The sequence below is a fragment of the Misgurnus anguillicaudatus genome, chromosome 22 (assembly GCF_027580225.2).
Source record: "Misgurnus anguillicaudatus chromosome 22, ASM2758022v2, whole genome shotgun sequence".
NCBI lineage: Eukaryota > Metazoa > Chordata > Actinopteri > Cypriniformes > Cobitidae > Misgurnus > Misgurnus anguillicaudatus.
The window spans coordinates 4,281,792-4,303,027 of NC_073358.2; the positions used below are offsets into that span (position 1 = coordinate 4,281,792).

Below are 21,236 nucleotides of genomic sequence, written 5' to 3' on the forward strand. Positions count from 1 at the left end.
TAGTAACGGCAGTATGGTGCGGCAATCCGTCGACTTGTGTGGATTTGTGTTATTGGATTTGTTGTGAATTAAAAGAATATCTTTATAAGTTTTTACGGTTTTGCGTAGCGTGTGTTTTATTAGACGTCAGTGGCGTCATCGTACGTTAGTTGTAGTAAAATGGAGAGAGAAAATGAGAGAGAGTTGGCCGCTGCGGCTTTCAAGGCTTTCCTGATGAGAAACAGCACTAAAACAAACCGAAATCTGTAAGTATATCCCCGTAGCATCCATAAGTTAAACTGCACTTTTTATCTTTTCGTTTTTTTTTTTGCTGTATATAAGTTAGCGTTGTAAAGTTTACCTGACGCACACTGAACGTCAATGGAAAGGTAATAAGATGGCTTAATTCATAACATTAGTTAATAGCTTAGGTTAACTAGCAACGTGTAAATATATCCTCCTGAGACCCAGCAATTTATTTTTGTCCTCTGTAATGGATATGAGTTTTGACCTCTTATATAAACTCTTTTAGTCAAGCACAATTATTTAATCTTTATTTGAATCCTAACTTACGGTCCTGTCACGAGGACATCCATGGACATTCTAGTAATACCACATTTGTGTGGATATATTTGTACAGAGCACACAAACATTTTATTCATAATAACGACAAGTGCAATTTCCAATTTTATGGCAACGAGGGAAGTAAGTAATACGTTTTTGCAGATTAAATGTTTTCTTGAAAATCATTAATTGTTTTTTCAACATGAGAGTCTGGACTTAAAACATAGCAATATTTAAGAAATGTACAATAATTTTGACCCTTTCGAAACACGACTTTAATTGATGTCCTTTTGTAGTGTACACCAGGACTTTGTTCTTATGTTTGTTTCACTTCTTGTAATAGGCAGCTCTATGACAGATGCTGAGAAGTTTTTGAATAAAATAATTTGTAACACTTTACAAGGTTGATAACATTATTAAATGGATTAACTATCATGAACCAACAATGAGCAATATAGTTTATCAGCATTTATTAATCTTTGTTATATGTTAGTCCATCGTGCGCCCAGATGTGAGAATTAGGAAAAATACTTTTGCCTCAAATGCTGGACATAATGTTTCTAGATGCAGAATGCCCGGATGATGCAAAGCAGAACATTTGTGAGATGGAATAAGAGCAACATGTTCCTATGTTTTGATTCGAGAAAGTCATAATGCTTATCAAATGTCATCTTAGATTAAATATCTAATTTTAAACTCATAACCTTTAATTGCACGTTGGGGTGAAAATGAAATTTAAAACAAAAATGAATGTAAAAATAAAATGTAATCGAATTTCAAAACCTATTAATCAAGATGGATGTAATTCAGAACATTAAAGGTGCAGTGTGTAAATTTTAGCGGCATCTAGTGGTGAGGTTGCAAATGCAGCCAACGGCTCAGTCCACTGCTCACCCCTTGCTTTTGAAATGAAGCTATGATAGCCACCACCGGACAAACATTTCATCGTCGGAGACAACTTAGTAAAAAAGTTTGTCCGTTAAGGGCTTCTGTAGAAACATGGCGGCACAAAATGGCGACTTCCATGTAAGGGGACCCTCTGTGTATGTAGATAAAACGTCCCATTCTAAGATTATAAAAACATAACGGTTCATTTTAAAAGGTCTTTATACACCACTGATAATGTTGTTTTGTATATTATTTTGCATTTCTTTCAAGAGATCCTTCTAAAAATTACACACTGCACCTTTAAAGTCCCATTGTACAGTGGACATTTTGTAAAATGTAAAATATTTTTTATTCTTTGCAATGTGTTTGTTATAACACTTAATATTTAAAAGAAAAAAACTAAATTCTGCATCCATATAGTAGGCGAAAAGCACTGGCAGTAGGTGAGTAGTTATAGGGTGCTTCTCAATTCTTATTTGTGCATCCTCGTTTGCTTTCCTCGCGAGGACGGAGGAGAAAAATATTGACCAACTCATATTGAGAAGAACCCATGGTATCCAAAAAACAGTAGGCGAAAATTACCCGGATCACCTCCTACTTCCAGCAGGATCCCAAAGTGTTGAGGGACACTTTGCTATCCGGTGAGCCCCCAGGTGTAGAGTTATTCATAAATGCCCGAAAGCTGTAACGCAGCTCTATTAAAAAAATCTGAATTCTGTCAAAATTTACTCACTCTCATGTTGTTACAAATCTGTATAAATTTTTTTTTTCTGATGAACACAAAGGAAGATATTTTGAGGAATGTTTGTAACCAAAACGATCATGAGCCCCATTTACTTCTATAGTAGGAAAAAAGAATACTATGGAAGTGAATGGGGCTCATGATCAGTTCAATAGGTATTAGAGATCACTGACGCAGATGGGACACTGGTTGATTAAGGGCTGGCTGATGAATCCTTTCTTTTCCAGGTATGATCATCTCGTTGGATTGTTGACCAAAGTTATGGATGAGCGTCCAGAGAATGCAGTTGATGTGATAGAAGACATGAGTCTTGATCTTAAAAGAATGGCCCTTCAGGAAAAGCAGGACACGTTGCGTGACACTCCGACTTCATCCACAGCTCTGCTATTGGCTGAGCAGCAGAAATCTCTGTTTTCTCGTGGAGGTGTTGATGATGGTGATCATGAGGATGAGTTGGTAAGAAAACAGTGGCGCCCCTGTTCATGAGGTCGCTCATTAAATACGACTGAAACGCCAGGCAGACGCCGACAATAGGCGCTTGCCAGCTTTTTCAAAATACTTGAACAGTATAAGTATTATTTTTTGGGGGAGTTTTAGGGGGCGTGCAGACCAAAGCATTTAAATACGACTGAAATGCCAGGCAGACGCCGACAATAGGCGCTTGCCAGCTTTTTCAAAATACTTGAACAGTATAAGTATTATTTTTTGGTAATTTTTAGGGGGCGTGCACACCAAAGCGTTATTTTTTGTGAGTTTTTAGGGGCCGTGCACACCAGAGCGTTTAAATACGACTGAAACGCCAGGCAGACGCCGACAATAGGCGCTTGCCAGCTTTTTCAAAATACTTGAACAGTATAAGTATTATTTTTTGGGGGAGTTTTAGGGGGCGTGCAGACCAAAGCATTTAAATACGACTGAAATGCCAGGCAGACGCCGACAATAAGCGCTTGCCAGCTTTTTCAAAATACTTGAACAGTATAAGTATTATTTTTTGGGGGAGTTTTAGGGGGCCGTGCAGACCAAAGCATTTAAATACGACTGAAACGCCAGGCAGACGCCGACAATAGGCGCTTGCCAGCTTTTTCAAAATACTTGAACAGTATAAGTATTATTTTTTGGTAATTTTTAGGGGGCGTGCACACCAAAGCGTTTAAAGCAGGTTGAGTTATATTGCTTCAATTGACATAATTGACATAATTGGTGTTTTTATAAATCCTATATTTTTGGTAGGCGGAGTCACCTCTACAGGATGTTGCAGAACTTGCCTTCTTTTTTGAGCAAGCTGGTGTTGGACTGGGAAGAGAAGAGACACAGAGAATCTTTCTGGCCTTGAAACAGCTGGTGGATACCCACCGTGTCCAGCGCTGTCGATTCTGGGGCAAGATGCTGGGCTTGGAAAGCAACTACTTTGTGGCTGAGGTTGAATTCAGAGAGGGCGAAGGGGAGGAAGAGGAGGGAATAGAAGAAACGCCTGAGGATGAGGAGAAAGAGGAAGAGGCACGCGAGGCCCTGAATGAAACTGAGATTATAGATGCTGTAAGTCTGAAAAATAGACTCAAGAATTTATTCTAATGTACTAACAGTGCTTAAAAACAGTTTGTAGACAAATTAAGGGTGAATAAAATATAATAATTTTTAAAAAAAATTAAAAATAACTTTATACACAGGCTGATCCACCCCCAAAATCCACGTACAAGCCACCACCAGCAGTACCGAGAGAAGAAAATCGCACAGGGGTAAACAAATTCACATATTTCGTGTGCAAAGAGCCTGGATTGCCTTGGGTCAGACTACCTTTAGTCAGCCCGGCTCAGATCACAGCAGCACGACAGATCCGCAAGTTCTTCACAGGCAGACTCGATGCTCCAGTTGTGAGTTATCCACCCTTTCCCGGCAACGAAGCCAACTACCTGCGCGCCCAAATCGCACGGATTTCAGCCGGCACCCACATCAGTCCTCTGGGATTCTACCAGCTTGAAGAGAATGAAGGTGAGGATGAGGGACCGCAAGACACCATTGAGGAGAATCCTGAATTTGAGGGCATCCATGTGAATGAGATGACTGAGCCATTGAATTTATGGGTCCATCATGTGCAGCATATACTTCCACAGGTAATTAATATGACTGCTTTAAAGGGACAATCCACTTTTTTTAAAATATGCTCATTTTCCAGCTCCACTAGAGTTAAACATTCGACTTTTACCGTTTTGGAATCCATTCAGCTGATTTCTGGTTCTGGCGGTAGCACTTTTAGCATAGCTTAGCATAATCCATTGAATCTGATTATACCATTAACATTGTGCAAAAAAATAACCAAAGACTTTTGATATTTTTCCTATTTTAAAGGACTCTTCTGTAGTTCTGTCGTGTACTAAGGCCGACAGAAAAAATTAAAAGTTGCCATTTTCTAGGCAGATATGGTTAGGATTTATACTCTCATTCTGGTGTAATAATCAAGGACTTTGCTGCTGTAACATGACTGCAGGAGGCACAATAATATTACGCAGTGCCCGAAAATAGTCACTACTTTCAATCGATGCTAATGGTCTAATCTGATTCAATGGATTATGCTAAGCTATGCTAACAGTGGTACAGACAGACCCAGAGATCGGTTGAATGGATTCCAAAACAGTAAAAATCAAATGTTAAACTCTAGGAGAGCTGGAAAATGAGCCTATTTTCAAAAAAGGGGAGTGTCCCTTTAAATTAACCACTGATTCTTAGGTCAAGATTTGGTTACATAATTGTTGAATTATGGTAATCTATAATTGCTACCAAAATGTTGATTTTTATAAAAAATTGGCATACAACAAAAGTGATTTTTATTTATTCTTAAACTTTATTTATGATTAGGGCCGCTGTGAGTGGGTAAACCTAACTAAGAAATCTAAGGATGACTTGGATGAAGATGCTGAGGAGGAAGAACAGGAGGAGGAACCTGATGAGCCCGAGCCTGAAGTTGGGCCTCCTCTTTTAACGCCTCTTTCTGAAGATGCAAGTCAGTCAAATTATGTCGCATGTAAACTCCAAAAATATCTCTAGTACAGTTGACTGTTGAAATGTAATGCTGGATATGTGGATATATTTGTCTGCAGTGATTAATGACACTCCACCTTGGAGCATTAGGATGTCCTCCAATCTCATTCCTCAGTTTGCCATTGCTGTGCTACGCTCGAACCGCTGGCCAGGAGCTCATGCCTTTGCTTATGGAAAGTAAGGGGCAAAAAAGTTTTCAGTTTGACTATAACTGTTGTTGTTTTTTGCTTAGTGAACATTATGTCCTTCTGCTTCTCCATAGGAAATTTGGAAACATATACATCGGTTGGGGGTCGAAATATCTAGGGAAAGCCTACACTCCACCCAAGCCTCCACAACCTCAGAGTGAGTATCCCACTGGACCTGAAATAACCGAAGCACTGGACCCCACCGTGGAGGAAGAGCAGGCTTTGAAAGAGGCCTTGGAAGAGGAGACGGCTGCCTTGGAGGAGACAGAGGAACTGGAAGACGATGAGGAAGATGAGGATTAATATGATAGTATTCAGGCATGTAATTGGCCAAGGACATAATAATTTAAGACTTTTTTAAACCATCATGAATGAAATTTAACAATGAAGTTCAATTTTATAATCCAGTGTGCATGTGTCCAAGAATTTTTATCTTTCATGACAAAGAACAAAAAGGTATTTTCCAGGGGTGTGACAAGACACCCCACAAGATGAAAACGAGACATTAGACTGGGTTAATGAGGATAAGACGAGACAAGATTTTTACACTTTTTCTGAGAAATCCTCATATATTTTAAGAAATATATGAAAAGTAAATAGCCTTTTATTTAACTCAAAATAACAGAAATAAGTAAGTGGGCAAAAGCACTTAAAATGGCAATAGTGATGAGACAATAATAAATTGGTTCAAATAAAGTAGCAAAACAAAATAAACAATTTTTTTTATCAAACAACGTTAAAATATTTAGGGTTAGAAGCAGGCGCGGCTCATCTGTATGGGCTTTATATAAACTTAATCAAATCTAAACTCGTAAATATGTCTAATATTCCTCAAAAAAATATTTTCGAAGTTTCTAGAGTATTTTAAGTCTATAAAGTGAGATAAATATGTTTGGAAATTGAGTGCACGGCTCGGTTGGCTACTGTATGTAATGATTGAGCCGAGAGGGGCAGAGGCTGCCTCTGCCCTTCTGAGCTTAACGGCGCCCCCATTTCCCCCCATGTAAATTTGTGGTGAAAAATGGAAATGCAGCAAACCCTAACTGAGAGCCATATGGGCAGATTTAAATCTGCCCCTCTAGCTTTTACGTTACGTAAACGTAGTTCTGGACAATGCTATATCATTCTGCGTAAGGAAAGTGCAGATCAGTCTGTGTGACTGGTAGGGTGGCCATTTTTGCCAGACATGTCCTGGGCAAGATTTCGGGTGGGGACACATTTCAAGTGAGAGCAAGGTTACATTGTGTTACCTTTTAAGATACATTGTCACTGCAGTGACACTTTGGGGACGCCTTCAAGGGTTAAGTGCGTCTTAATGAATGTGTATTTCTAATTCAATCAGTGGTAAGGCTTAACGAAAAAGACAGGGTGACGCGGGAGCAATATTGCCAAAGACAGCGTTACAGGGACGCAGGAAGTATGGCAAGGGAGATGCAGCGCCTTGTTCCCTTCTCAGGGAACAACAGTTACATACATAACCTGAGACGTTTTCATGTGTCAAACACAACTATGCAAAAAAGCATTTTGGTATGAATCGAACATACAGAAGATATAAGCATTTAAAGCGAACAGTTTAGCACGTGTGTTCAAAAGTCTTGAATTTTATGATATTATCCTACACTACACAGGAAATAATATGGATTTTTTTTCCAGAAAACTTCTTGCATAAAATAGATTCAAGCACTTTCAATGACCTGTATCTATGTATGTATATTTTCAAAAACTTCCCAGGGCCTTGAATTTTTTCCCCAGATTCACAAACTTTCAAGGACCCGTGGGAACCCTGAGCAGGCTTTGAAAGATGGCTTGGAGGGGGAGGCTGCCCCGGAAGATGAGGAGGAGTAAAATGATAGTATTGATTCACTAAAAAGTCATTATTAGTTAATAGATTTATATGCATAAAGATTTATTGATTTATTAAGGGGTTCAAAAAATGTATTAGCAATTTGTAATTGACAAATAAATAAGCTAATTAAATAACAGCATTCTCAGCACAAAAAAGTCTCTAAACACATTTGTGTGTAAAGCAAATTCTGTCATACATTTTTTTTCTCATGCTAAAGTTTCTGTAGCAGTTAAATTAACCATTTTAGAAAAAAATGAATTTTTAAAAGTGCTATATAATGTTCCAAAATGGATGAAAATAAATGAACAAGGCAGGAATTCTGGTACATCGCCCTAAAACCTGGAAAATAATTCCCTTATACAGAATCACTCATCTTTGTAGTGAAACAAAACTGGAATAATACAGTTCATGTTTAGAATAAGTTAAAAGGAGTTTTCATTAACAATCTAACTAAAGAAAATGAGCTTTTGGCAATTTCCTCCACAGGAAAAAAAGAAAACAGCAATTACTACTGTTTGACTTCTGAAAGATATTACAGGATTTAGCATCTGCATCAACAATAAATATTAACTGTACTCAAGCCCCATTACAAGTTAATGCAAATGCATGATAAATAAAGAATAAATAAATGTTGACACTACAGAGGCCTGAATGAAAAATATGTAACATATAAAATATATATATACATACAGTCGTTAGGATGTTATTAATTACACATTAACATAAAATGCAGTTGCCTGCATGAATGAATAAATCCCAATCAATGTCACATAACCTCACAGTGAACTTTGGGATATAAGATCATTTTCTGTAAACAGTATGATTTGTAAAAGAAATTATTATTTACACAGTGAATAAATAATAACTATGATACATTAAAATAATAATTGTTAAGGACAGGCATGAGAATGGGTAGTGCGTTTAAACATTAGCGAAGGTCATTCTCCTCATCCTGAATGGTCTTCTTGATTCTCAGTAACATGGTGGTCTGCCATTGATCAAGTCTTGAGATTGAGTCAAATTCTTTGATCTATAAATAACACACAAAACATTAATTCAGTACACTGCATTTTTTGACTTAATAATTTGTGGTCATATTAAAAAACCCAGCAAAAAGTCCCAGTATTTTTTTGATTTACTAATTTCTACATGAATATAAACAAACTATTATAAACTGATTACGGTTATGTCAAAGGTTGAAATCAACGACTGAAATCAAACTTTGATGCTCCTCGTCTCATCATTGTGAGATTTTAACCTGGATTTCACAGACAGGATCACATTCAATAATGAAAGTTTATATATGCAGATAAAATGTATTACATAAAGGGGAGACTTACAGCCTCAGTATATGCATCAATGTTCTGTTCGTCATGTGCATCAAGAAGCTTCTGTGTAAAGTAAAATGCATAAAGAGTTGATTTTGTATGAAATGTCACAAAACGTTAAAATCCTCCCTGCATATTTCCAAACTAATAACAGGAAAATCCATCAATAGTGAAAACAGAAAAAAAAATTTTGAAAGGTGAGTAGTTATGTTTAGCCTGATATCAGAATCAAACAAACTATAATATCAAAAACATACATTGCAAAAAATGACTTCCTTATTTAGTATTTTTGTCTTGTTATTAGTACAACTGTCTAAAAATTCTTAAATAATTTCTTGAACATTTTCTTGAAAAAAAATTATAATCTGCCAATGGGGTAAGCAAATGTTTCTTGAATTAAGTTTTGAAGGAAAACACCACCATTTTTCAATATTTTACTATGTTCTTACCTCAACTTAGATGAATTAATACATCCCCATCTTTATTCAAGGCGTGCACTTAATCTTTTAAGAAAAAATATTTTTTTGCGTACCCCATTTTTGCTCATTTTATGCACAAATTCACTTAAAGTTGATATTTTTTGTCTAAAAACTAGACTTATTTTCTTAGATAATTTTGCTCATCAAGAAAATGCATCTTGAATTAAGTTTTGAAGGAAAACACCACCATTTTTCAATATTTTACTATGTTCTTACCTCAACTTAGATGAATAAATACATCCCCATCTTTATTCAAGGCGTACAGCACGTCGTGAATGTGTTAGCATTTAGCCTAGCCCCATTCATTCCTTAGGATCCAAACAGGGATGAATTAAGAAGCCACTAAACACTTCCATGTTTTCCCTATTTAAAGCCTAAAATAGGCTTTATGCCCAGCTGCACTACTTCCTGAACTTCAGCAAGCTCCTTGTTTCCTGTCTGCCATTATTGGACAAACTAATTAATCCAGGTGGGTCTGATTATTGTTGTTGTGACTACTGATGTCAGGCACACCTGGATTAATCAGTTTGTCCAATAATGGCAGACAGGAACAAGGAGCTGGCTGAAGTTCAGGAAGTAGTGCAGCTGGGCATAAAGCCTATTAAATGAGTAGTTACACGAGTAAGTATGGTGGCACAAAATAAAACGTGGCGATTTTTTCAACTGATAAAAATGAGAACTATATTGTATGGTGGCTTCTAAATTCATCCCTGTTTGGATCCTAAGGAATAAATGGGGCTAGGCTAGATGCTAACACATTCACGACGCGCTGTAAAAGATTAAGAGCACGCATTGAAAAAAGATAGGGATGTACTAATCAGTCCAAGCTGAGGTAAGAACATAGTAAAATACAAAAAAACTTTCTTAAAGTGTTTTCCTTTAAGAAAAAAGATTTTTTGCATACCCCATTGTCAGATTTTTTGCTAATTTTATGCACAAATTCACTTAATTTTGATATTTTTTGTCTAAAAACTAGACTTATTTTCTTAGATCATTTTGCTCATCAAGAAAATGCATCTTGATTTAAGATTTTTTAGATTTTGGTACTTAAAAACAAGACAAAAATACTAAGTAAGAAACTCATTTTTTTGCAGTGTATGATTAGAAAAAAATATTCAAACCTTGAGAAGTTTGCACTCTCGAGCATCTGAGAATGCAGGAAACATTTCCTCATACCTCTGCACAGCCAACTGCAAAAGAAAACAACAAAATTATTTAAAGAATCACTGTGACTACATTATTATGTTCATATGAATTGTAAAAAGTAATCACCTTGCAGTTGAGCATATCCACACAGAAGTGGCAGAGTGCTGCTTTAAAGAAATGATCCTTTGCACCATACTTCAACAGTGTTGTATCCATTGAATAGGTTCCTATCTAAAAGTTCGGACAGAATCAGTCATGCCAGTCAGTATGAAGGGTTAAATCTATTGTCATATTAAGCCGTAAATACCTGCTCAAATATTTCAGTGGCTTTCTGGTACTGCTCCATCTGTGCTGCATAGATCGCCACTTTGAGCAGACACTTGTTGGCAGCGCTAATAACAATGAGATTTTCTTTGATTTATAAGAGTCTGAAACACTTCTGATGAACATTACCTAACAGAGGACATAGAAAGTCTATTGAAATATACCTGGTGGACTCCTCCCCTTTATAATAATCTGCTGCTTGTTCATAATGAGCCATAGCCTGCAAACAAAAAATTGCCTTGTTGGAGAATTATAGATTTTTACAAAATCGTCTTTCAAATAAATCAAAAGGTTTCTTTATAACTTGATTTTAGACTATAAGCTAATATTGCCCTACTGCTCAGCTCATGACATTTAAACGGTTAATTCACCCATAAATAGGTCAAGATTTTCATCAAATAATAAATAAATAAATGTTAAAATATTTTCTCTTTTTTCACCAAACCTGCTTGAGTTAATAGTAACATGGCTACTTTATGCAGATTTATACATATTTTAACTAACTTTATGGGGTGGTTTCCCGGACAGGGATTAGCTTAAGCCAGGACTAGGCCTCAGTTTAATTAGGAAATATAACTAGTTTTAACAAACATTCCTTACTAAAAACATTTTGAGGCAAAACAAAGGCATTGATGTATTTTAAGATATGTCAGTGCAAGTTGTTTTCAGTTTGGACAGCTCTTACATTTATTTTCGTCTAGGACTAGTCTAATCCCTGTCTGGGAAAGCGCCCCTAAGTGTTCATTTGTAACAGAGATGTGTGTGCTAATTAAAAAATTATTAATCTAACTTAAACATTTTTTGAATAAAAGAAGCTAAAATGTGTTACTTTGTGCCCCCCCTAAAAACAAAAGAGGTTATCCTTCGAATTTTTCGTGTACAGATGCGAAAACATGGTCTGCATGTTTTCGGCCAGCCAGTTGCCGATGACAGACGTTGTATCAACGACATTACACACATACACATGGTTAAAATTTTTACAAATTCACGTTTGATGTTTACACATAGGTAATAACTGTGACGTTTTCAAAAGTTTGTTTTCAGGCCCCCAAAATACCTTGGTTGTGTAAATGAACAGACAAAATTAATAAATCGTTTTCTAGTGTTAGTACAGCACAATTCAAACAGACTGATTTTGTAACGCTTTTGCATATTTTTTAGTGCTGGGCAAAGATTAATCGCGATTAATCGCATACAAAATAAAAGTGATTATTGGTATAATATATGAGTGTGTGCTGTGTCTAATTATTATGTATAAATATATACACACACACATTCATGTATGTATTTAAGAAACATTTAACATGTTTATATATATTTATTTATATTTTTAAATAATCTATATTAAATATAAATTTTAAAAAATTATATATAAATAAAACAATTCTGAAATGAATATATGAATGTGTGTGTGGTTAAATATACATAATAATTAGACACAGTACACGCACATATATTATGCAAAAAATCACTTTTATTTTGTATGCGATTAATCGCGATTAATCTTTGCCCAGCACTAATATTTTTTAAAGCTTGATAAGATAAAGTCGTTTCCCATTGTAAACAAAAATAAAACGAAAACAAAAACAAAACCTATGCCTTGTAATGTGGCATTCACACCAGACGCGGAAGAGGCGGCAAGTGCGAGTGATTTACATGTTAAGTCAATGCAAAGACGCGAATAGGCATCCTGTTGCACGATACGTGCGAATTGCGCGGTGCAGAGCGCGCAACGAGCAAATTGAAAGTGTTGCCGTGGGAAATGCGCGAGTTGAAAAATCTGAACTTGGGCGGATATTCGCGCCGCGTTAACCAGTCAGAAGCTTACTCTAGTAGTGACGTGATTACAGGGAGCAGGTGGAGTCGCCGAAGCCCCTCCCATGACACAAATTTCTGCGTGAATGACTAGAATTTCACGCGCGAAATGAAGCGAGTAAACTCAAAATGTTCAAGCGTCCAACTCCGCACGAATAGCACGTTTTTGCCGCCTCTACCGCAGCTGGTGTGAACGGCAAAAAAGGTGGCATTCACACCAGACGCAGAAGAGGCAGCAAGCGCGACGAGCAAGCCGGAGCCCCTCCGATGACGTGAATTTCCGCAAGTAAACTCAAAATGTTCAAGCGTCCAACTCCGCGCGAATAGCAAATTTTTGCCGCCTCCACCGCGGATGGTGTGAACGCCACATAATGAGTGATTTACATTTTAAGTCAACGCAAAGACGCGAATAAGCATCCTGCAGCATGGTACGCGCGAATGGCACTACTAGAGCAAGCTCCTGATTGGTCAACACGGCACGAATATCTGCCAAAGTTTAGCTTTTTTAACTTGTGCGTTTCCCGCGGCAATGCTCAATTCAGGCCTATTCGCAATGCCTTTGCATTGACTTAACATGTAAATCACTCGCGCTTGCCGCCTCTTCCGCGCCTGGTGTGACGCACAGTTAGTCGCTTTGGATAAAAGTGTCGGCCAAAATGCTTACATAAATTTTTTGGGTGAACTAACAGTTTAATACTATAACATGTGGGTGATTCTCACAAAACCATTGAAACACCACGGCACTAATGATTTTAGCTTTAAAATGTGTAATATAGTAACATTAAAAAGCATCAGAATTAACACACTACTGTGTTCTACCTTGCACAATGTGTGATTTCAACATAAGAATTTTTCATTGTAAATTTTATCTCATTTTCTGCTGAAATTCTCATTACCGCAATGTGTCCGGCTGTGTTTGAACATGCGTTATGTTGTAATTTAATCAAATTAACACAAAAATATTAAGAAAAAAAATAAATGGATGTTTTGCTAGACTACTTTAGATGACAGAAAAAATATTTACTGAATATTCATGAATAATAATAATGAAGAAAAATTAGGAAAATGATGTGTCCATGCCTGATGTTCTCATCCTCCGCAACACTTTTTGAGAACAGTTTAAGCACACATACAGAATTTTATGTTTGATTTTGAGTGACCAAGCACATGGACCAGTTACTTCAAGATGGCTACCAGGTAAGATCATTTTTTTACAATTAATTTGAAATATTGTCTTGTCAGAATGCTTACACGACATTTTGATTATCATTACCGCAACAGATGCTTATTAAATGTTAATTTAATTAATAGAAGCATAATACTTTGATTTTAAATGCATGTGCAGAATCTCCAAATTATGTTCTTTCAGGTTTGTCATGTCATTTTGAAAATATGTCAGTGTTGATGTTTTCTGACTGTTGCGGTAATGAGATTTTTTAGGACTAATTTTTTTAATTATGTTACAAAAAGTGTTAAATGACAAGCAAAAGTTTCCAAACCAATGTTCCCATTTACTCCAGACTTTGTTTTTCAATGTCTGGTGGAAAAAAAAGGAAATTTAAGCAATTTTTACATTTTCATGCTTGACATGTTTAAAACCAAGTTTTCGTGAGAATCACCCATGTACTTGGATATTTATATACACCACATTCCACTCACCTTTTCTATGTCCAGTAACTCAGACTCATAGATTTCAGCAATAGATATGTGGTGTTTTGCTGCCATATTGAAACGCCCCTGTGTAAACAAATGAAAAAAGTAATAATTAAAATGTTGTCTCAGTTGTCTCAAAGACAAATCAAATCTCATTGTAACAAATGTGATGATTAAGTAATTATGTGCTATTCCCTTCTATTGTTTTCTCACCATATCTGTGTAGATGTCCTTGGCCTCACAGAAACAAGTTATGGCCTCTGTATAGAGATGTTAGATGAGACAAAAAAAGTTAAAGGCGGGGTGCATGATCTCTGAAAGCCAATGTTGACATTTGAAATCACTTAAACAAACACGCCCCTACCCCAATAAAATCTAGACCTTAATTTGATAGACCCGCCCCACACATACGCAGCCCAGGCAGCGACTCAAAAATCATGCACCCCGCCTTTAAATATAATAATCCTAAACATTAGAGAGCTGCAGACATGAGAACCGTACCTTGAGGATCGGTCTTCTTGTAAGCGTTGCCAGCATCAATGAAGTTCACGGCTGCATTGTGCTTGCTCTGCACTTTCAAATGCAATTTTGCAGCTTTGCGGAAAGCATCTCCTGCAGCTTAAAAAAATAAAGCAACAGTGCACATGATGACACACTGCTTTATAAAGGCCGTGTTTATGAAGTTATCACGTAACATACCACTCCAGTTCTTTGCCATCTTGAACATGTTGGCAGCTCTGACATACATGTCACATGCCTCCTCGGCCTTGTCGGAACTCCTGTAAGGAACAAAGGGGGTGAAGGTTCACTGGGGAGTCAAAAAAAACTGCAGCCGCTAGGCGGCGCTGTTTGCGTCTCCCGTCTCCGCTCGACCGACGTGTTTGCAGAGTTGATATGGACAACATGAAGAAAGAGGAGGAAGAAACGTGCGTGAAAGTCCAGGCCCGACATTGCTCGGTGGCCTGGAAGTACTTTATCAAAAATGACGGCAAAGGCACTGTGTTTTGCAAACTGTGTAAGACGACTTTTAAGTTCTCCTCGAATACAGCCAACATGATCAAACACCTGAGAGTGAGACATCGACTCAACATCCCTGCTGTCGCCAGCGGTGGAGAGAGACTGTGTGCGGAAGAGCCAGCGCACAGCAGCACCGGTAAGTTTGCAAAGTGTTTGACAACAATTACACCGTATTTATATTTTTAAGTAGACGGATAAGTGAAGAGAATAGGAATAACTACAGTTTTATGCATTGATATATGCCACGTGAGGCTACTTGGCTAGCGGACTGATTTTGCTGTAATTGTGGAAACAATTTACGTGACGTCAAACAACTGACACTGCATGATATTGCAATAGTATTGGTGAAAATGCGACTAATCGACAATAAAAACATTGCTTGTTACAGGATTAAATTTGCCGTTTATATTTTGAGGTTTAAATTCCTCACTGTGTGGTCGCATTCATTTTGCAGGACAACAAATGTACAATTTGTAGATTTACCCGAAAAACACTCCAAACAACGAATGCGACGTTTTCGTTTTTTTGTCCGCCTCAGCCATAATGGCCATAGCTTCCTTTTCTTTTCCAGAATAATCCATTTTGTCAGGTCAGATGTGTAGTGGACCGTATGGAAGATTATATCCAAGCAAACCCGATTCGTATACCGCGTGATCGACTTATTTTGTTTTATTGACACATCACGCGGAAATCGGAAGTAAACTTACTGAACCATAAGGGAGTGTGGTAAAATGGCGAATTGCTGCATACCCGTCTGTCAAATCAGATGTGCGGTATTTAAACGGTGGCATGTTACGATAAATTTGCGGTATTAATAAGATAATAGTTATACTTGCACATGTAATAAATGTCACGTATTAGTTACAAACCCATATTGTGGAGAGTTTTCGCTCGTGTAGCTGTTCAGAGTTTATCCTCGGTCCCTAGTCGCCACCTAGCTAAGCATATCCCGTTTGTAGGTCACAGGCGCACAAGGGGTTGGTGTACATGAATAAGAGGGCTTTTACGGGTCACACATAAGGTATTTTATTCATTTCAGGACACAACCAAACATTTATGCGTGTATGCATTTGCAATTTTAAGTCAGTGTTGCATTTTGCCGCGTTAGTGGAAATATAACAAGGGTTGAATGTAGATGAAACGCTCGTTGCTATTGCCCGGAAGAAATTGATTCATTGATGCTAAAACGTTGGGTATAAATATGCGTGTTTTTTTATTTCATAGCCAAACGCTGTTTTTACAAACGTGACTAACTGTGAAATATAAATTTTAATATATGGCTATTTTTTTCTATATGTTTCAAGTTAGCACACACTATTTTGAGTGCACGTTAAATTATTAGCACTGTACTGCAGCATGGCACGCTATAATAAATCTGAAACAAAAGTTCACTTATTTATCATTAACTTACCTCACATGCTGTTTTTATGACCTCGTACTAATTTTGAAACTAATATTGTAATGTTTGTATTTTTAAAAAAGCAGCGAACTGCACAAAAGTAAATAAATGATACATTGTTTGCTCAGGCCATAGATATAAATATGCGAAATAGTCTCCGCCTCCACTATTTCGCACCACTTTAGACCATAGATATAAATGTGAATAGATGTTACATTTGGCAGTTTTAGACACATTGAATTTAGTTTTATTTATATAGCGCTTTTCACATTTGTTTAATTGCTCCAAAGCTTTACATGAATAAAAACAAAAGAAAACAAAGAAATATGAGAGGAAAACAAACTTAGTAAAGTACAACTGCGCTTTTGCAGCACTCATTTTTTTTTAGCTCTGATGTAGTGCTACATAATGATTAATCACAACGAATCATTTGCAGAATAAATATTTTTGTTAACATCATATGTGTGTATTATGTATTGTAATTATGTGTATATATAAATACCCACACACATGCATGTATATAATAAAGAAATATTTACATGTATATGTAAATTTTTATAGTTGCGGTTAATCGTTATGCAGCCCTAAATGCACATGAAGTATCACAGAAGTAGAACATTGTGAAAAAAAACCTCTATAACGTGATCATGACCAGGGTTTTCCGCAGAAAATTTGTTAGTTAAGGTGGTTGGGGGCGTGGCAATCAAAGGTGTTATGATGAAAATTAAAATATTTTTATTTAAAACATATTTACATCAAATAAAACTTAATTTTGAAGAAACTATGACCGAAAATTAACACATACTAGATTATTAATGAATTAAATGTTTTACCTCTAACAGGAATAGCTGCGTGATGAAGTGAAACTAAAGGGTTAATAAACTAACAAACTAAAGCAGATGTTGTAGAACGCCTGGCGGACGATGATAGATAGCGCAAAAATTGTAAAAACTGATTATTTACCACTATTAATTACATTATCTTAAAGGAGTGTAACTACTGTAGCATGTAAATAATGCACATAAATAACGTGAGCAGAGCGCTCAACAATTATATCTAATCAACAGGCACTTGAAACCTAGCTAGCAGGTTGCTCAAACAACAAAATCACCTGCTAGCTAACTTTAAATTTGCAAGAACTATAGACTAATACAATAACAGGCTTAAGTAAATCCAAAACATAAGTCCACTTACAGTTCTCACGGACACTCGTTTTATCAACTGGCTGTCCTCCAGACATGATGAACCACGTCTTTATCTCATTTAGCATGACGTGCATCCGCGCTATTCTCAGAGATGGTTTATCAACTGGCTAGTTATCCTCCAGACAGTGACGGTCCGGACCATGTCTTTCTCATTTCGGCCTTGTGGCGCGCGTGCCCGCTCGCGGTGTGAAGAGCGTCCGCGCTATTCTCCGAGATGCACTTGACGGCCTTTTTTGCAGCAAATTTTTTTTTTAACGACCTAGTTAAGGGGGTAGGATTTCCCAGCTTAGGCAGGCCACCCGAAGTGAAAAGGCTGTGGGAAACCCTGATGACATTTCATAAAATTTTTATTATAAACGTGTTATTGATATTATATAATTGCAAAATTATTTAAATTCTAGTTTAATCATAAAAATGTTTTCATTACAGACATGAATCACCAACATCCAAGGTGTCCTGGAAATCTCGGCCCACCAAACCTTAGAAGGAGAATGGAGCGTTTTCTGCCCTTTTCTGATCGGCGCACATCAAAAGTGTGGAACCACTACACTCAACTGAGCCTGTATCGCGTCGAGTGCAACCATTGTAAGAGGCAGCTTTCCTTTCACAACAGCACCACTTCCATGAGAGAACACCTAGGACGAAAACACAGCATTTGGGATGGAGCGGTTCCACCTCACAACACCGCAGACGACCCCGCCCCTGCACCGTTACATCCTCACATAAGTCAGAGCAGTTTGCACGGTAGCAATGCTCTGAATGCTGCTTTTCCGCCAGTGTTACCCATCACCGTAAAAGAGGAGCAGCAAGAGATTTCACTTCCCGAGATGGCAGAAACCAAACCCGTTTGTGCGGTTGGAGGCAGTGCCTCTACGTCTATCGCCCTTCCCCACCAGGACACAGATATGAACTGCCTAATGTATAACTTTCCTTCTGGGGAGATGAACAGCACTAGTGGAACCAGCGGTAACCGCAGTAGCACGAAAGCATGCAGTAACAAGCGAGCGGAGGTGTTAACCGATCTTATCTTAGTGATGGTATTCAGAGACCTTCAACCATTGTCCGTGGTGGAAGACAAGGGATTCAGACTCTTACTGAGTTGCTTAGAGCCCAACTATCCTGTGCCCTCTCCTTCGCTGCTTGGCAGCCTACTTTGGCATCGCTACCATATCCTCAAACAGTTCCTCCAGCAGCATCTTCAAAACAGTTTAGCTCCTCACTGTCTCACCCTCTGCGTTGAGCATTGGCGTTCCATAGAAGGATGTGGGGTTGGAGGTGATGGTCGACTGTATGTTACGGTCAGTGCACATTTCGTAGACTCTCAATGGCACCTGGCACGCTGTGTGCTGGAGACCCTTCCGATACCAGGAGTCAAAGAAAACACAATGTCTCAAAGAGGCCATGCAAGGTTTGCAGATACCTTGAAGGCAGTACTGTCCGATTTCCAGCTTCCGGAGAATTTCGTCTTTTGCGTTGTGCACGACACACCCTGTGGAACGGAATCCAGCAGGAACGAAAAGAACACAGCCATCGATTCGGAATATCAACAGGAATTTGCCGGACCCAGTCATCCACCACCCAGTAATCTCCCAAAGGGATGGGCGCCTCTACTTTGTGCAGGACAAGCCCTGAAACTCTGTGTCCAGGAAGGACTTTGCGTTGAAACCGTCAGACAGACTCTTGTGGATGCCCGTGCCATCGTCTTGCATTTTCAGCATGATGCAAATGCTGCCACGGCACTGAGCCAGAAGGCAGAGGCAGTTAACAAAGAATCCACGTGCCTGGTTTTGAACGACCCAGGCCGTTGGACCACTGCCATTGAGATGTGTGAGGGTCTACTTGAGCTCAAATGGGTAATAAGCTCAGTATTAGAAGAGCAAAAGGTAGCGTCAAACCTGGCAGATCACCAGTGGCGTCTTATACACGAACTGGTCCCGGTGCTTAAAACAGTTCGTATTGCAGCATCGTTTTTGAGTGAGGACATCAACGGCCCCATCTCGGCCCTGATGCCATGTCTTCAAGGAGTATCCCGGCTTCTTGGACAGAAAATAGCAGAGTGCAGCTGTCCTGTAGTGAGAGGAGTTATGGAGAGAATTCGTGCCGGTATGGACAAATGCTGGAGTCTTAGCGATGAAGATGCTCTTTTAGACAGTCCAGCTGTACTCTCTTCGTTTCTGGACCCACGCTTTAAAGAGTTGCGCTTTCTCAGCCCACACGCCCGCAGCAAGCTACATGACAAGGTGAAAGAGCTCCTGTCTGCTCAAGCTTACGCAAGCGAAGAGAGGATCCAAAGCGTAGAAATGGAAGAACCTGTGGATGAACAAGATGAACCTGCAGTTTTTGGATTAGACGACCCCTTGCCTATGCCTGCGATAGCTTCTTTGGATTCTCCTGAATCGTGTGGCTCCGCAGATGAAGGTGATGGCTTTGAGCTGCAACCGAGCGAGCCCTCAGTTGCCATATCATCTCCAGAACACGCCAACGATTGCGCGCTTGAGGTCGACTCACCCTATAAAGCCATCAGCGAAAGTAAAATACCTTCTAGTGGAACCAGGGCGAGATCTCCACTGCGAGGAGATTCGCAGCTTAATTCTCGCGTACGGATGAGTCCTCTACCGCAGAGCATGTATGATATTCTTCTGGGAGAGGACCCAACTGAACGAATGCCCGAGATTCACCAACAGCTGGAAAATTACATAGCGGAGCCCCTCTGCAGACGCAGCCTCTCGCCTCTGCATTGGTGGCGTAACAAGGAACATCGCTTCCCCGCTGTGGCCAGACTGGCACGAAAATATCTGTCCATACCCGCAACTGCTGTTTCTGCCGATCAGGCCTTTGCCGCCAAGGAATCTCCGGTGACCCAAAGAAGGGCCACTTTGGGATCTAAACACCTTGACCATATTTTATTTCTTCATCAGAACACCGATTATGCAGATCTGTTAAAAGTTGGGCCATCCAGACGAGAAACTGACCAAAGGAACAGTGTCAGTGTAAATCAAAGCAGAGACAGTCTTTACCAGACTCTAGTGTCATATGAAAGTAAAGTTCGTGTGCCTGAGGACTCGTGATCGTGGTTATAAATGTATACACTGTGTAATATATACTTGCAAATGTGCATTTGAACTACATAATCAGAAATGATCCTGAATGACCAATATTGGTTTATACTTACACTATAGACCTGTAGAGTAAATAGTAAATGATAAACTCTACAACTGTGATCGTTACTTGGATTATTTGATTCCTATTGCAGCCTTAAACACAAACATAACTGCTGTACAAAGAATTTGTGACACTAACAAGGGGTCATGATCTGAGAATTGAAATTCCCCTCGATCCTTTGATAGTTTAGAGGTCATTATACTAATACATATAAAATATACTTTAAGCTACGCAGTCTCATGTGGATGCGTATAAATAGCACGAAGTGTGAAAACTTGTACAGTACAGTACGCCATTTTAAGTGAACTGGAAGGACTGGCGTATCATAGGCGCCAGGCCTTCCCATTTATTTAAAATGGCACATTTTTTTTGACGTTTAATGTATTGGTTATTACATTTTTTTCTGTTTTTTAAACCATTTTCGCTTTGCTTTAGGAACGTTATTTAATATACAGGTTTCTCCAT

The 21,236-nt window shown here is 38.5% G+C and overlaps 3 protein-coding genes across 5 annotated transcripts; 2 read left to right on the forward strand and 1 right to left on the reverse strand.

Annotated features, from left to right (window-relative positions):
* Position 1: 1 nt before the first annotated feature.
* Positions 2–5,800, forward strand: rsph4a (radial spoke head component 4A). The gene is made up of 7 exons (XM_055200483.2): positions 2–245; positions 2,401–2,629; positions 3,404–3,709; positions 3,841–4,284; positions 5,027–5,171; positions 5,269–5,386; positions 5,472–5,800. Exons 1-7 carry the CDS (start codon positions 160–162, stop codon positions 5,698–5,700), a joined length of 1,557 nt encoding a protein of 518 aa, XP_055056458.2. The 5' UTR covers positions 2–159; the 3' UTR covers positions 5,701–5,800.
* A 1,482-nt stretch (positions 5,801–7,282) lies between these two features.
* On the reverse strand, positions 7,283–16,478 carry napaa (N-ethylmaleimide-sensitive factor attachment protein, alpha a). Of its 2 annotated transcripts, none has more exons than XM_055200489.2 (11): positions 16,417–16,478; positions 14,688–14,767; positions 14,490–14,606; positions 14,202–14,248; positions 13,995–14,072; positions 10,685–10,740; positions 10,504–10,588; positions 10,323–10,427; positions 10,172–10,240; positions 8,584–8,634; positions 7,283–8,273 (listed from the first exon to the last, which is right to left on the reverse strand). In XM_055200489.2, the coding sequence occupies exons 2-11, from the start codon at positions 14,734–14,736 to the stop codon at positions 8,172–8,174; spliced, it is 759 nt and encodes a 252-aa protein (XP_055056464.1). In that variant the 5' UTR covers positions 14,737–14,767; positions 16,417–16,478; the 3' UTR covers positions 7,283–8,171. The 2 variants fall into 2 exon arrangements, with proteins under 2 accessions (XP_055056464.1, XP_055056463.1); XM_055200488.2 differs by lacking the exon at positions 16,417–16,478 and adding an exon at positions 15,489–15,703.
* zbed4l2 (zinc finger BED-type containing 4-like 2) lies at positions 14,774–20,820 on the forward strand. Of its 2 annotated transcripts, none has more exons than XM_055200484.2 (2): positions 14,774–15,141; positions 18,039–20,820. In XM_055200484.2, exons 1-2 carry the CDS (start codon positions 14,883–14,885, stop codon positions 20,675–20,677), a joined length of 2,898 nt encoding a protein of 965 aa, XP_055056459.2. In that variant the 5' UTR covers positions 14,774–14,882; the 3' UTR covers positions 20,678–20,820. The 2 variants fall into 2 exon arrangements, with proteins under 2 accessions (XP_055056459.2, XP_055056460.2); XM_055200485.2 differs by lacking the exon at positions 14,774–15,141 and adding an exon at positions 15,907–16,026.
* The last annotated feature ends 416 nt before the right edge of the window (positions 20,821–21,236 follow it).

Coding starts and splice junctions, on each gene's coding strand:
- rsph4a (XM_055200483.2), top strand. CDS start 160: ATGGAGAGAGAAAATGAGAGAGAGTTGGCCGCTGCGGCTTTCAAGGCT. Junction 2,630..3,403: donor GTGATCATGAGGATGAGTTG/GTAAGAAAACAG, acceptor TATTTTTGGTAG/GCGGAGTCACCTCTACAGGA. Junction 4,285..5,026: donor TGCAGCATATACTTCCACAG/GTAATTAATATG, acceptor ATTTATGATTAG/GGCCGCTGTGAGTGGGTAAA.
- zbed4l2 (XM_055200484.2), top strand. CDS start 14,883: ATGGACAACATGAAGAAAGAGGAGGAAGAAACGTGCGTGAAAGTCCAG. Junction 15,142..18,038: donor GCCAGCGCACAGCAGCACCG/GTAAGTTTGCAA, acceptor TTTTCATTACAG/ACATGAATCACCAACATCCA.
- napaa (XM_055200488.2), bottom strand. CDS start 15,586: ATGGATTATTCTGGAAAAGAAAAGGAAGCTATGGCCATTATGGCTGAG. Junction 10,241..10,322: donor TGGATATGCTCAACTGCAAG/GTGATTACTTTT, acceptor TTTCTTTTGCAG/TTGGCTGTGCAGAGGTATGA. Junction 8,274..8,583: donor TTGATGCATATACTGAGGCT/GTAAGTCTCCCC, acceptor TGTTATTTATAG/ATCAAAGAATTTGACTCAAT.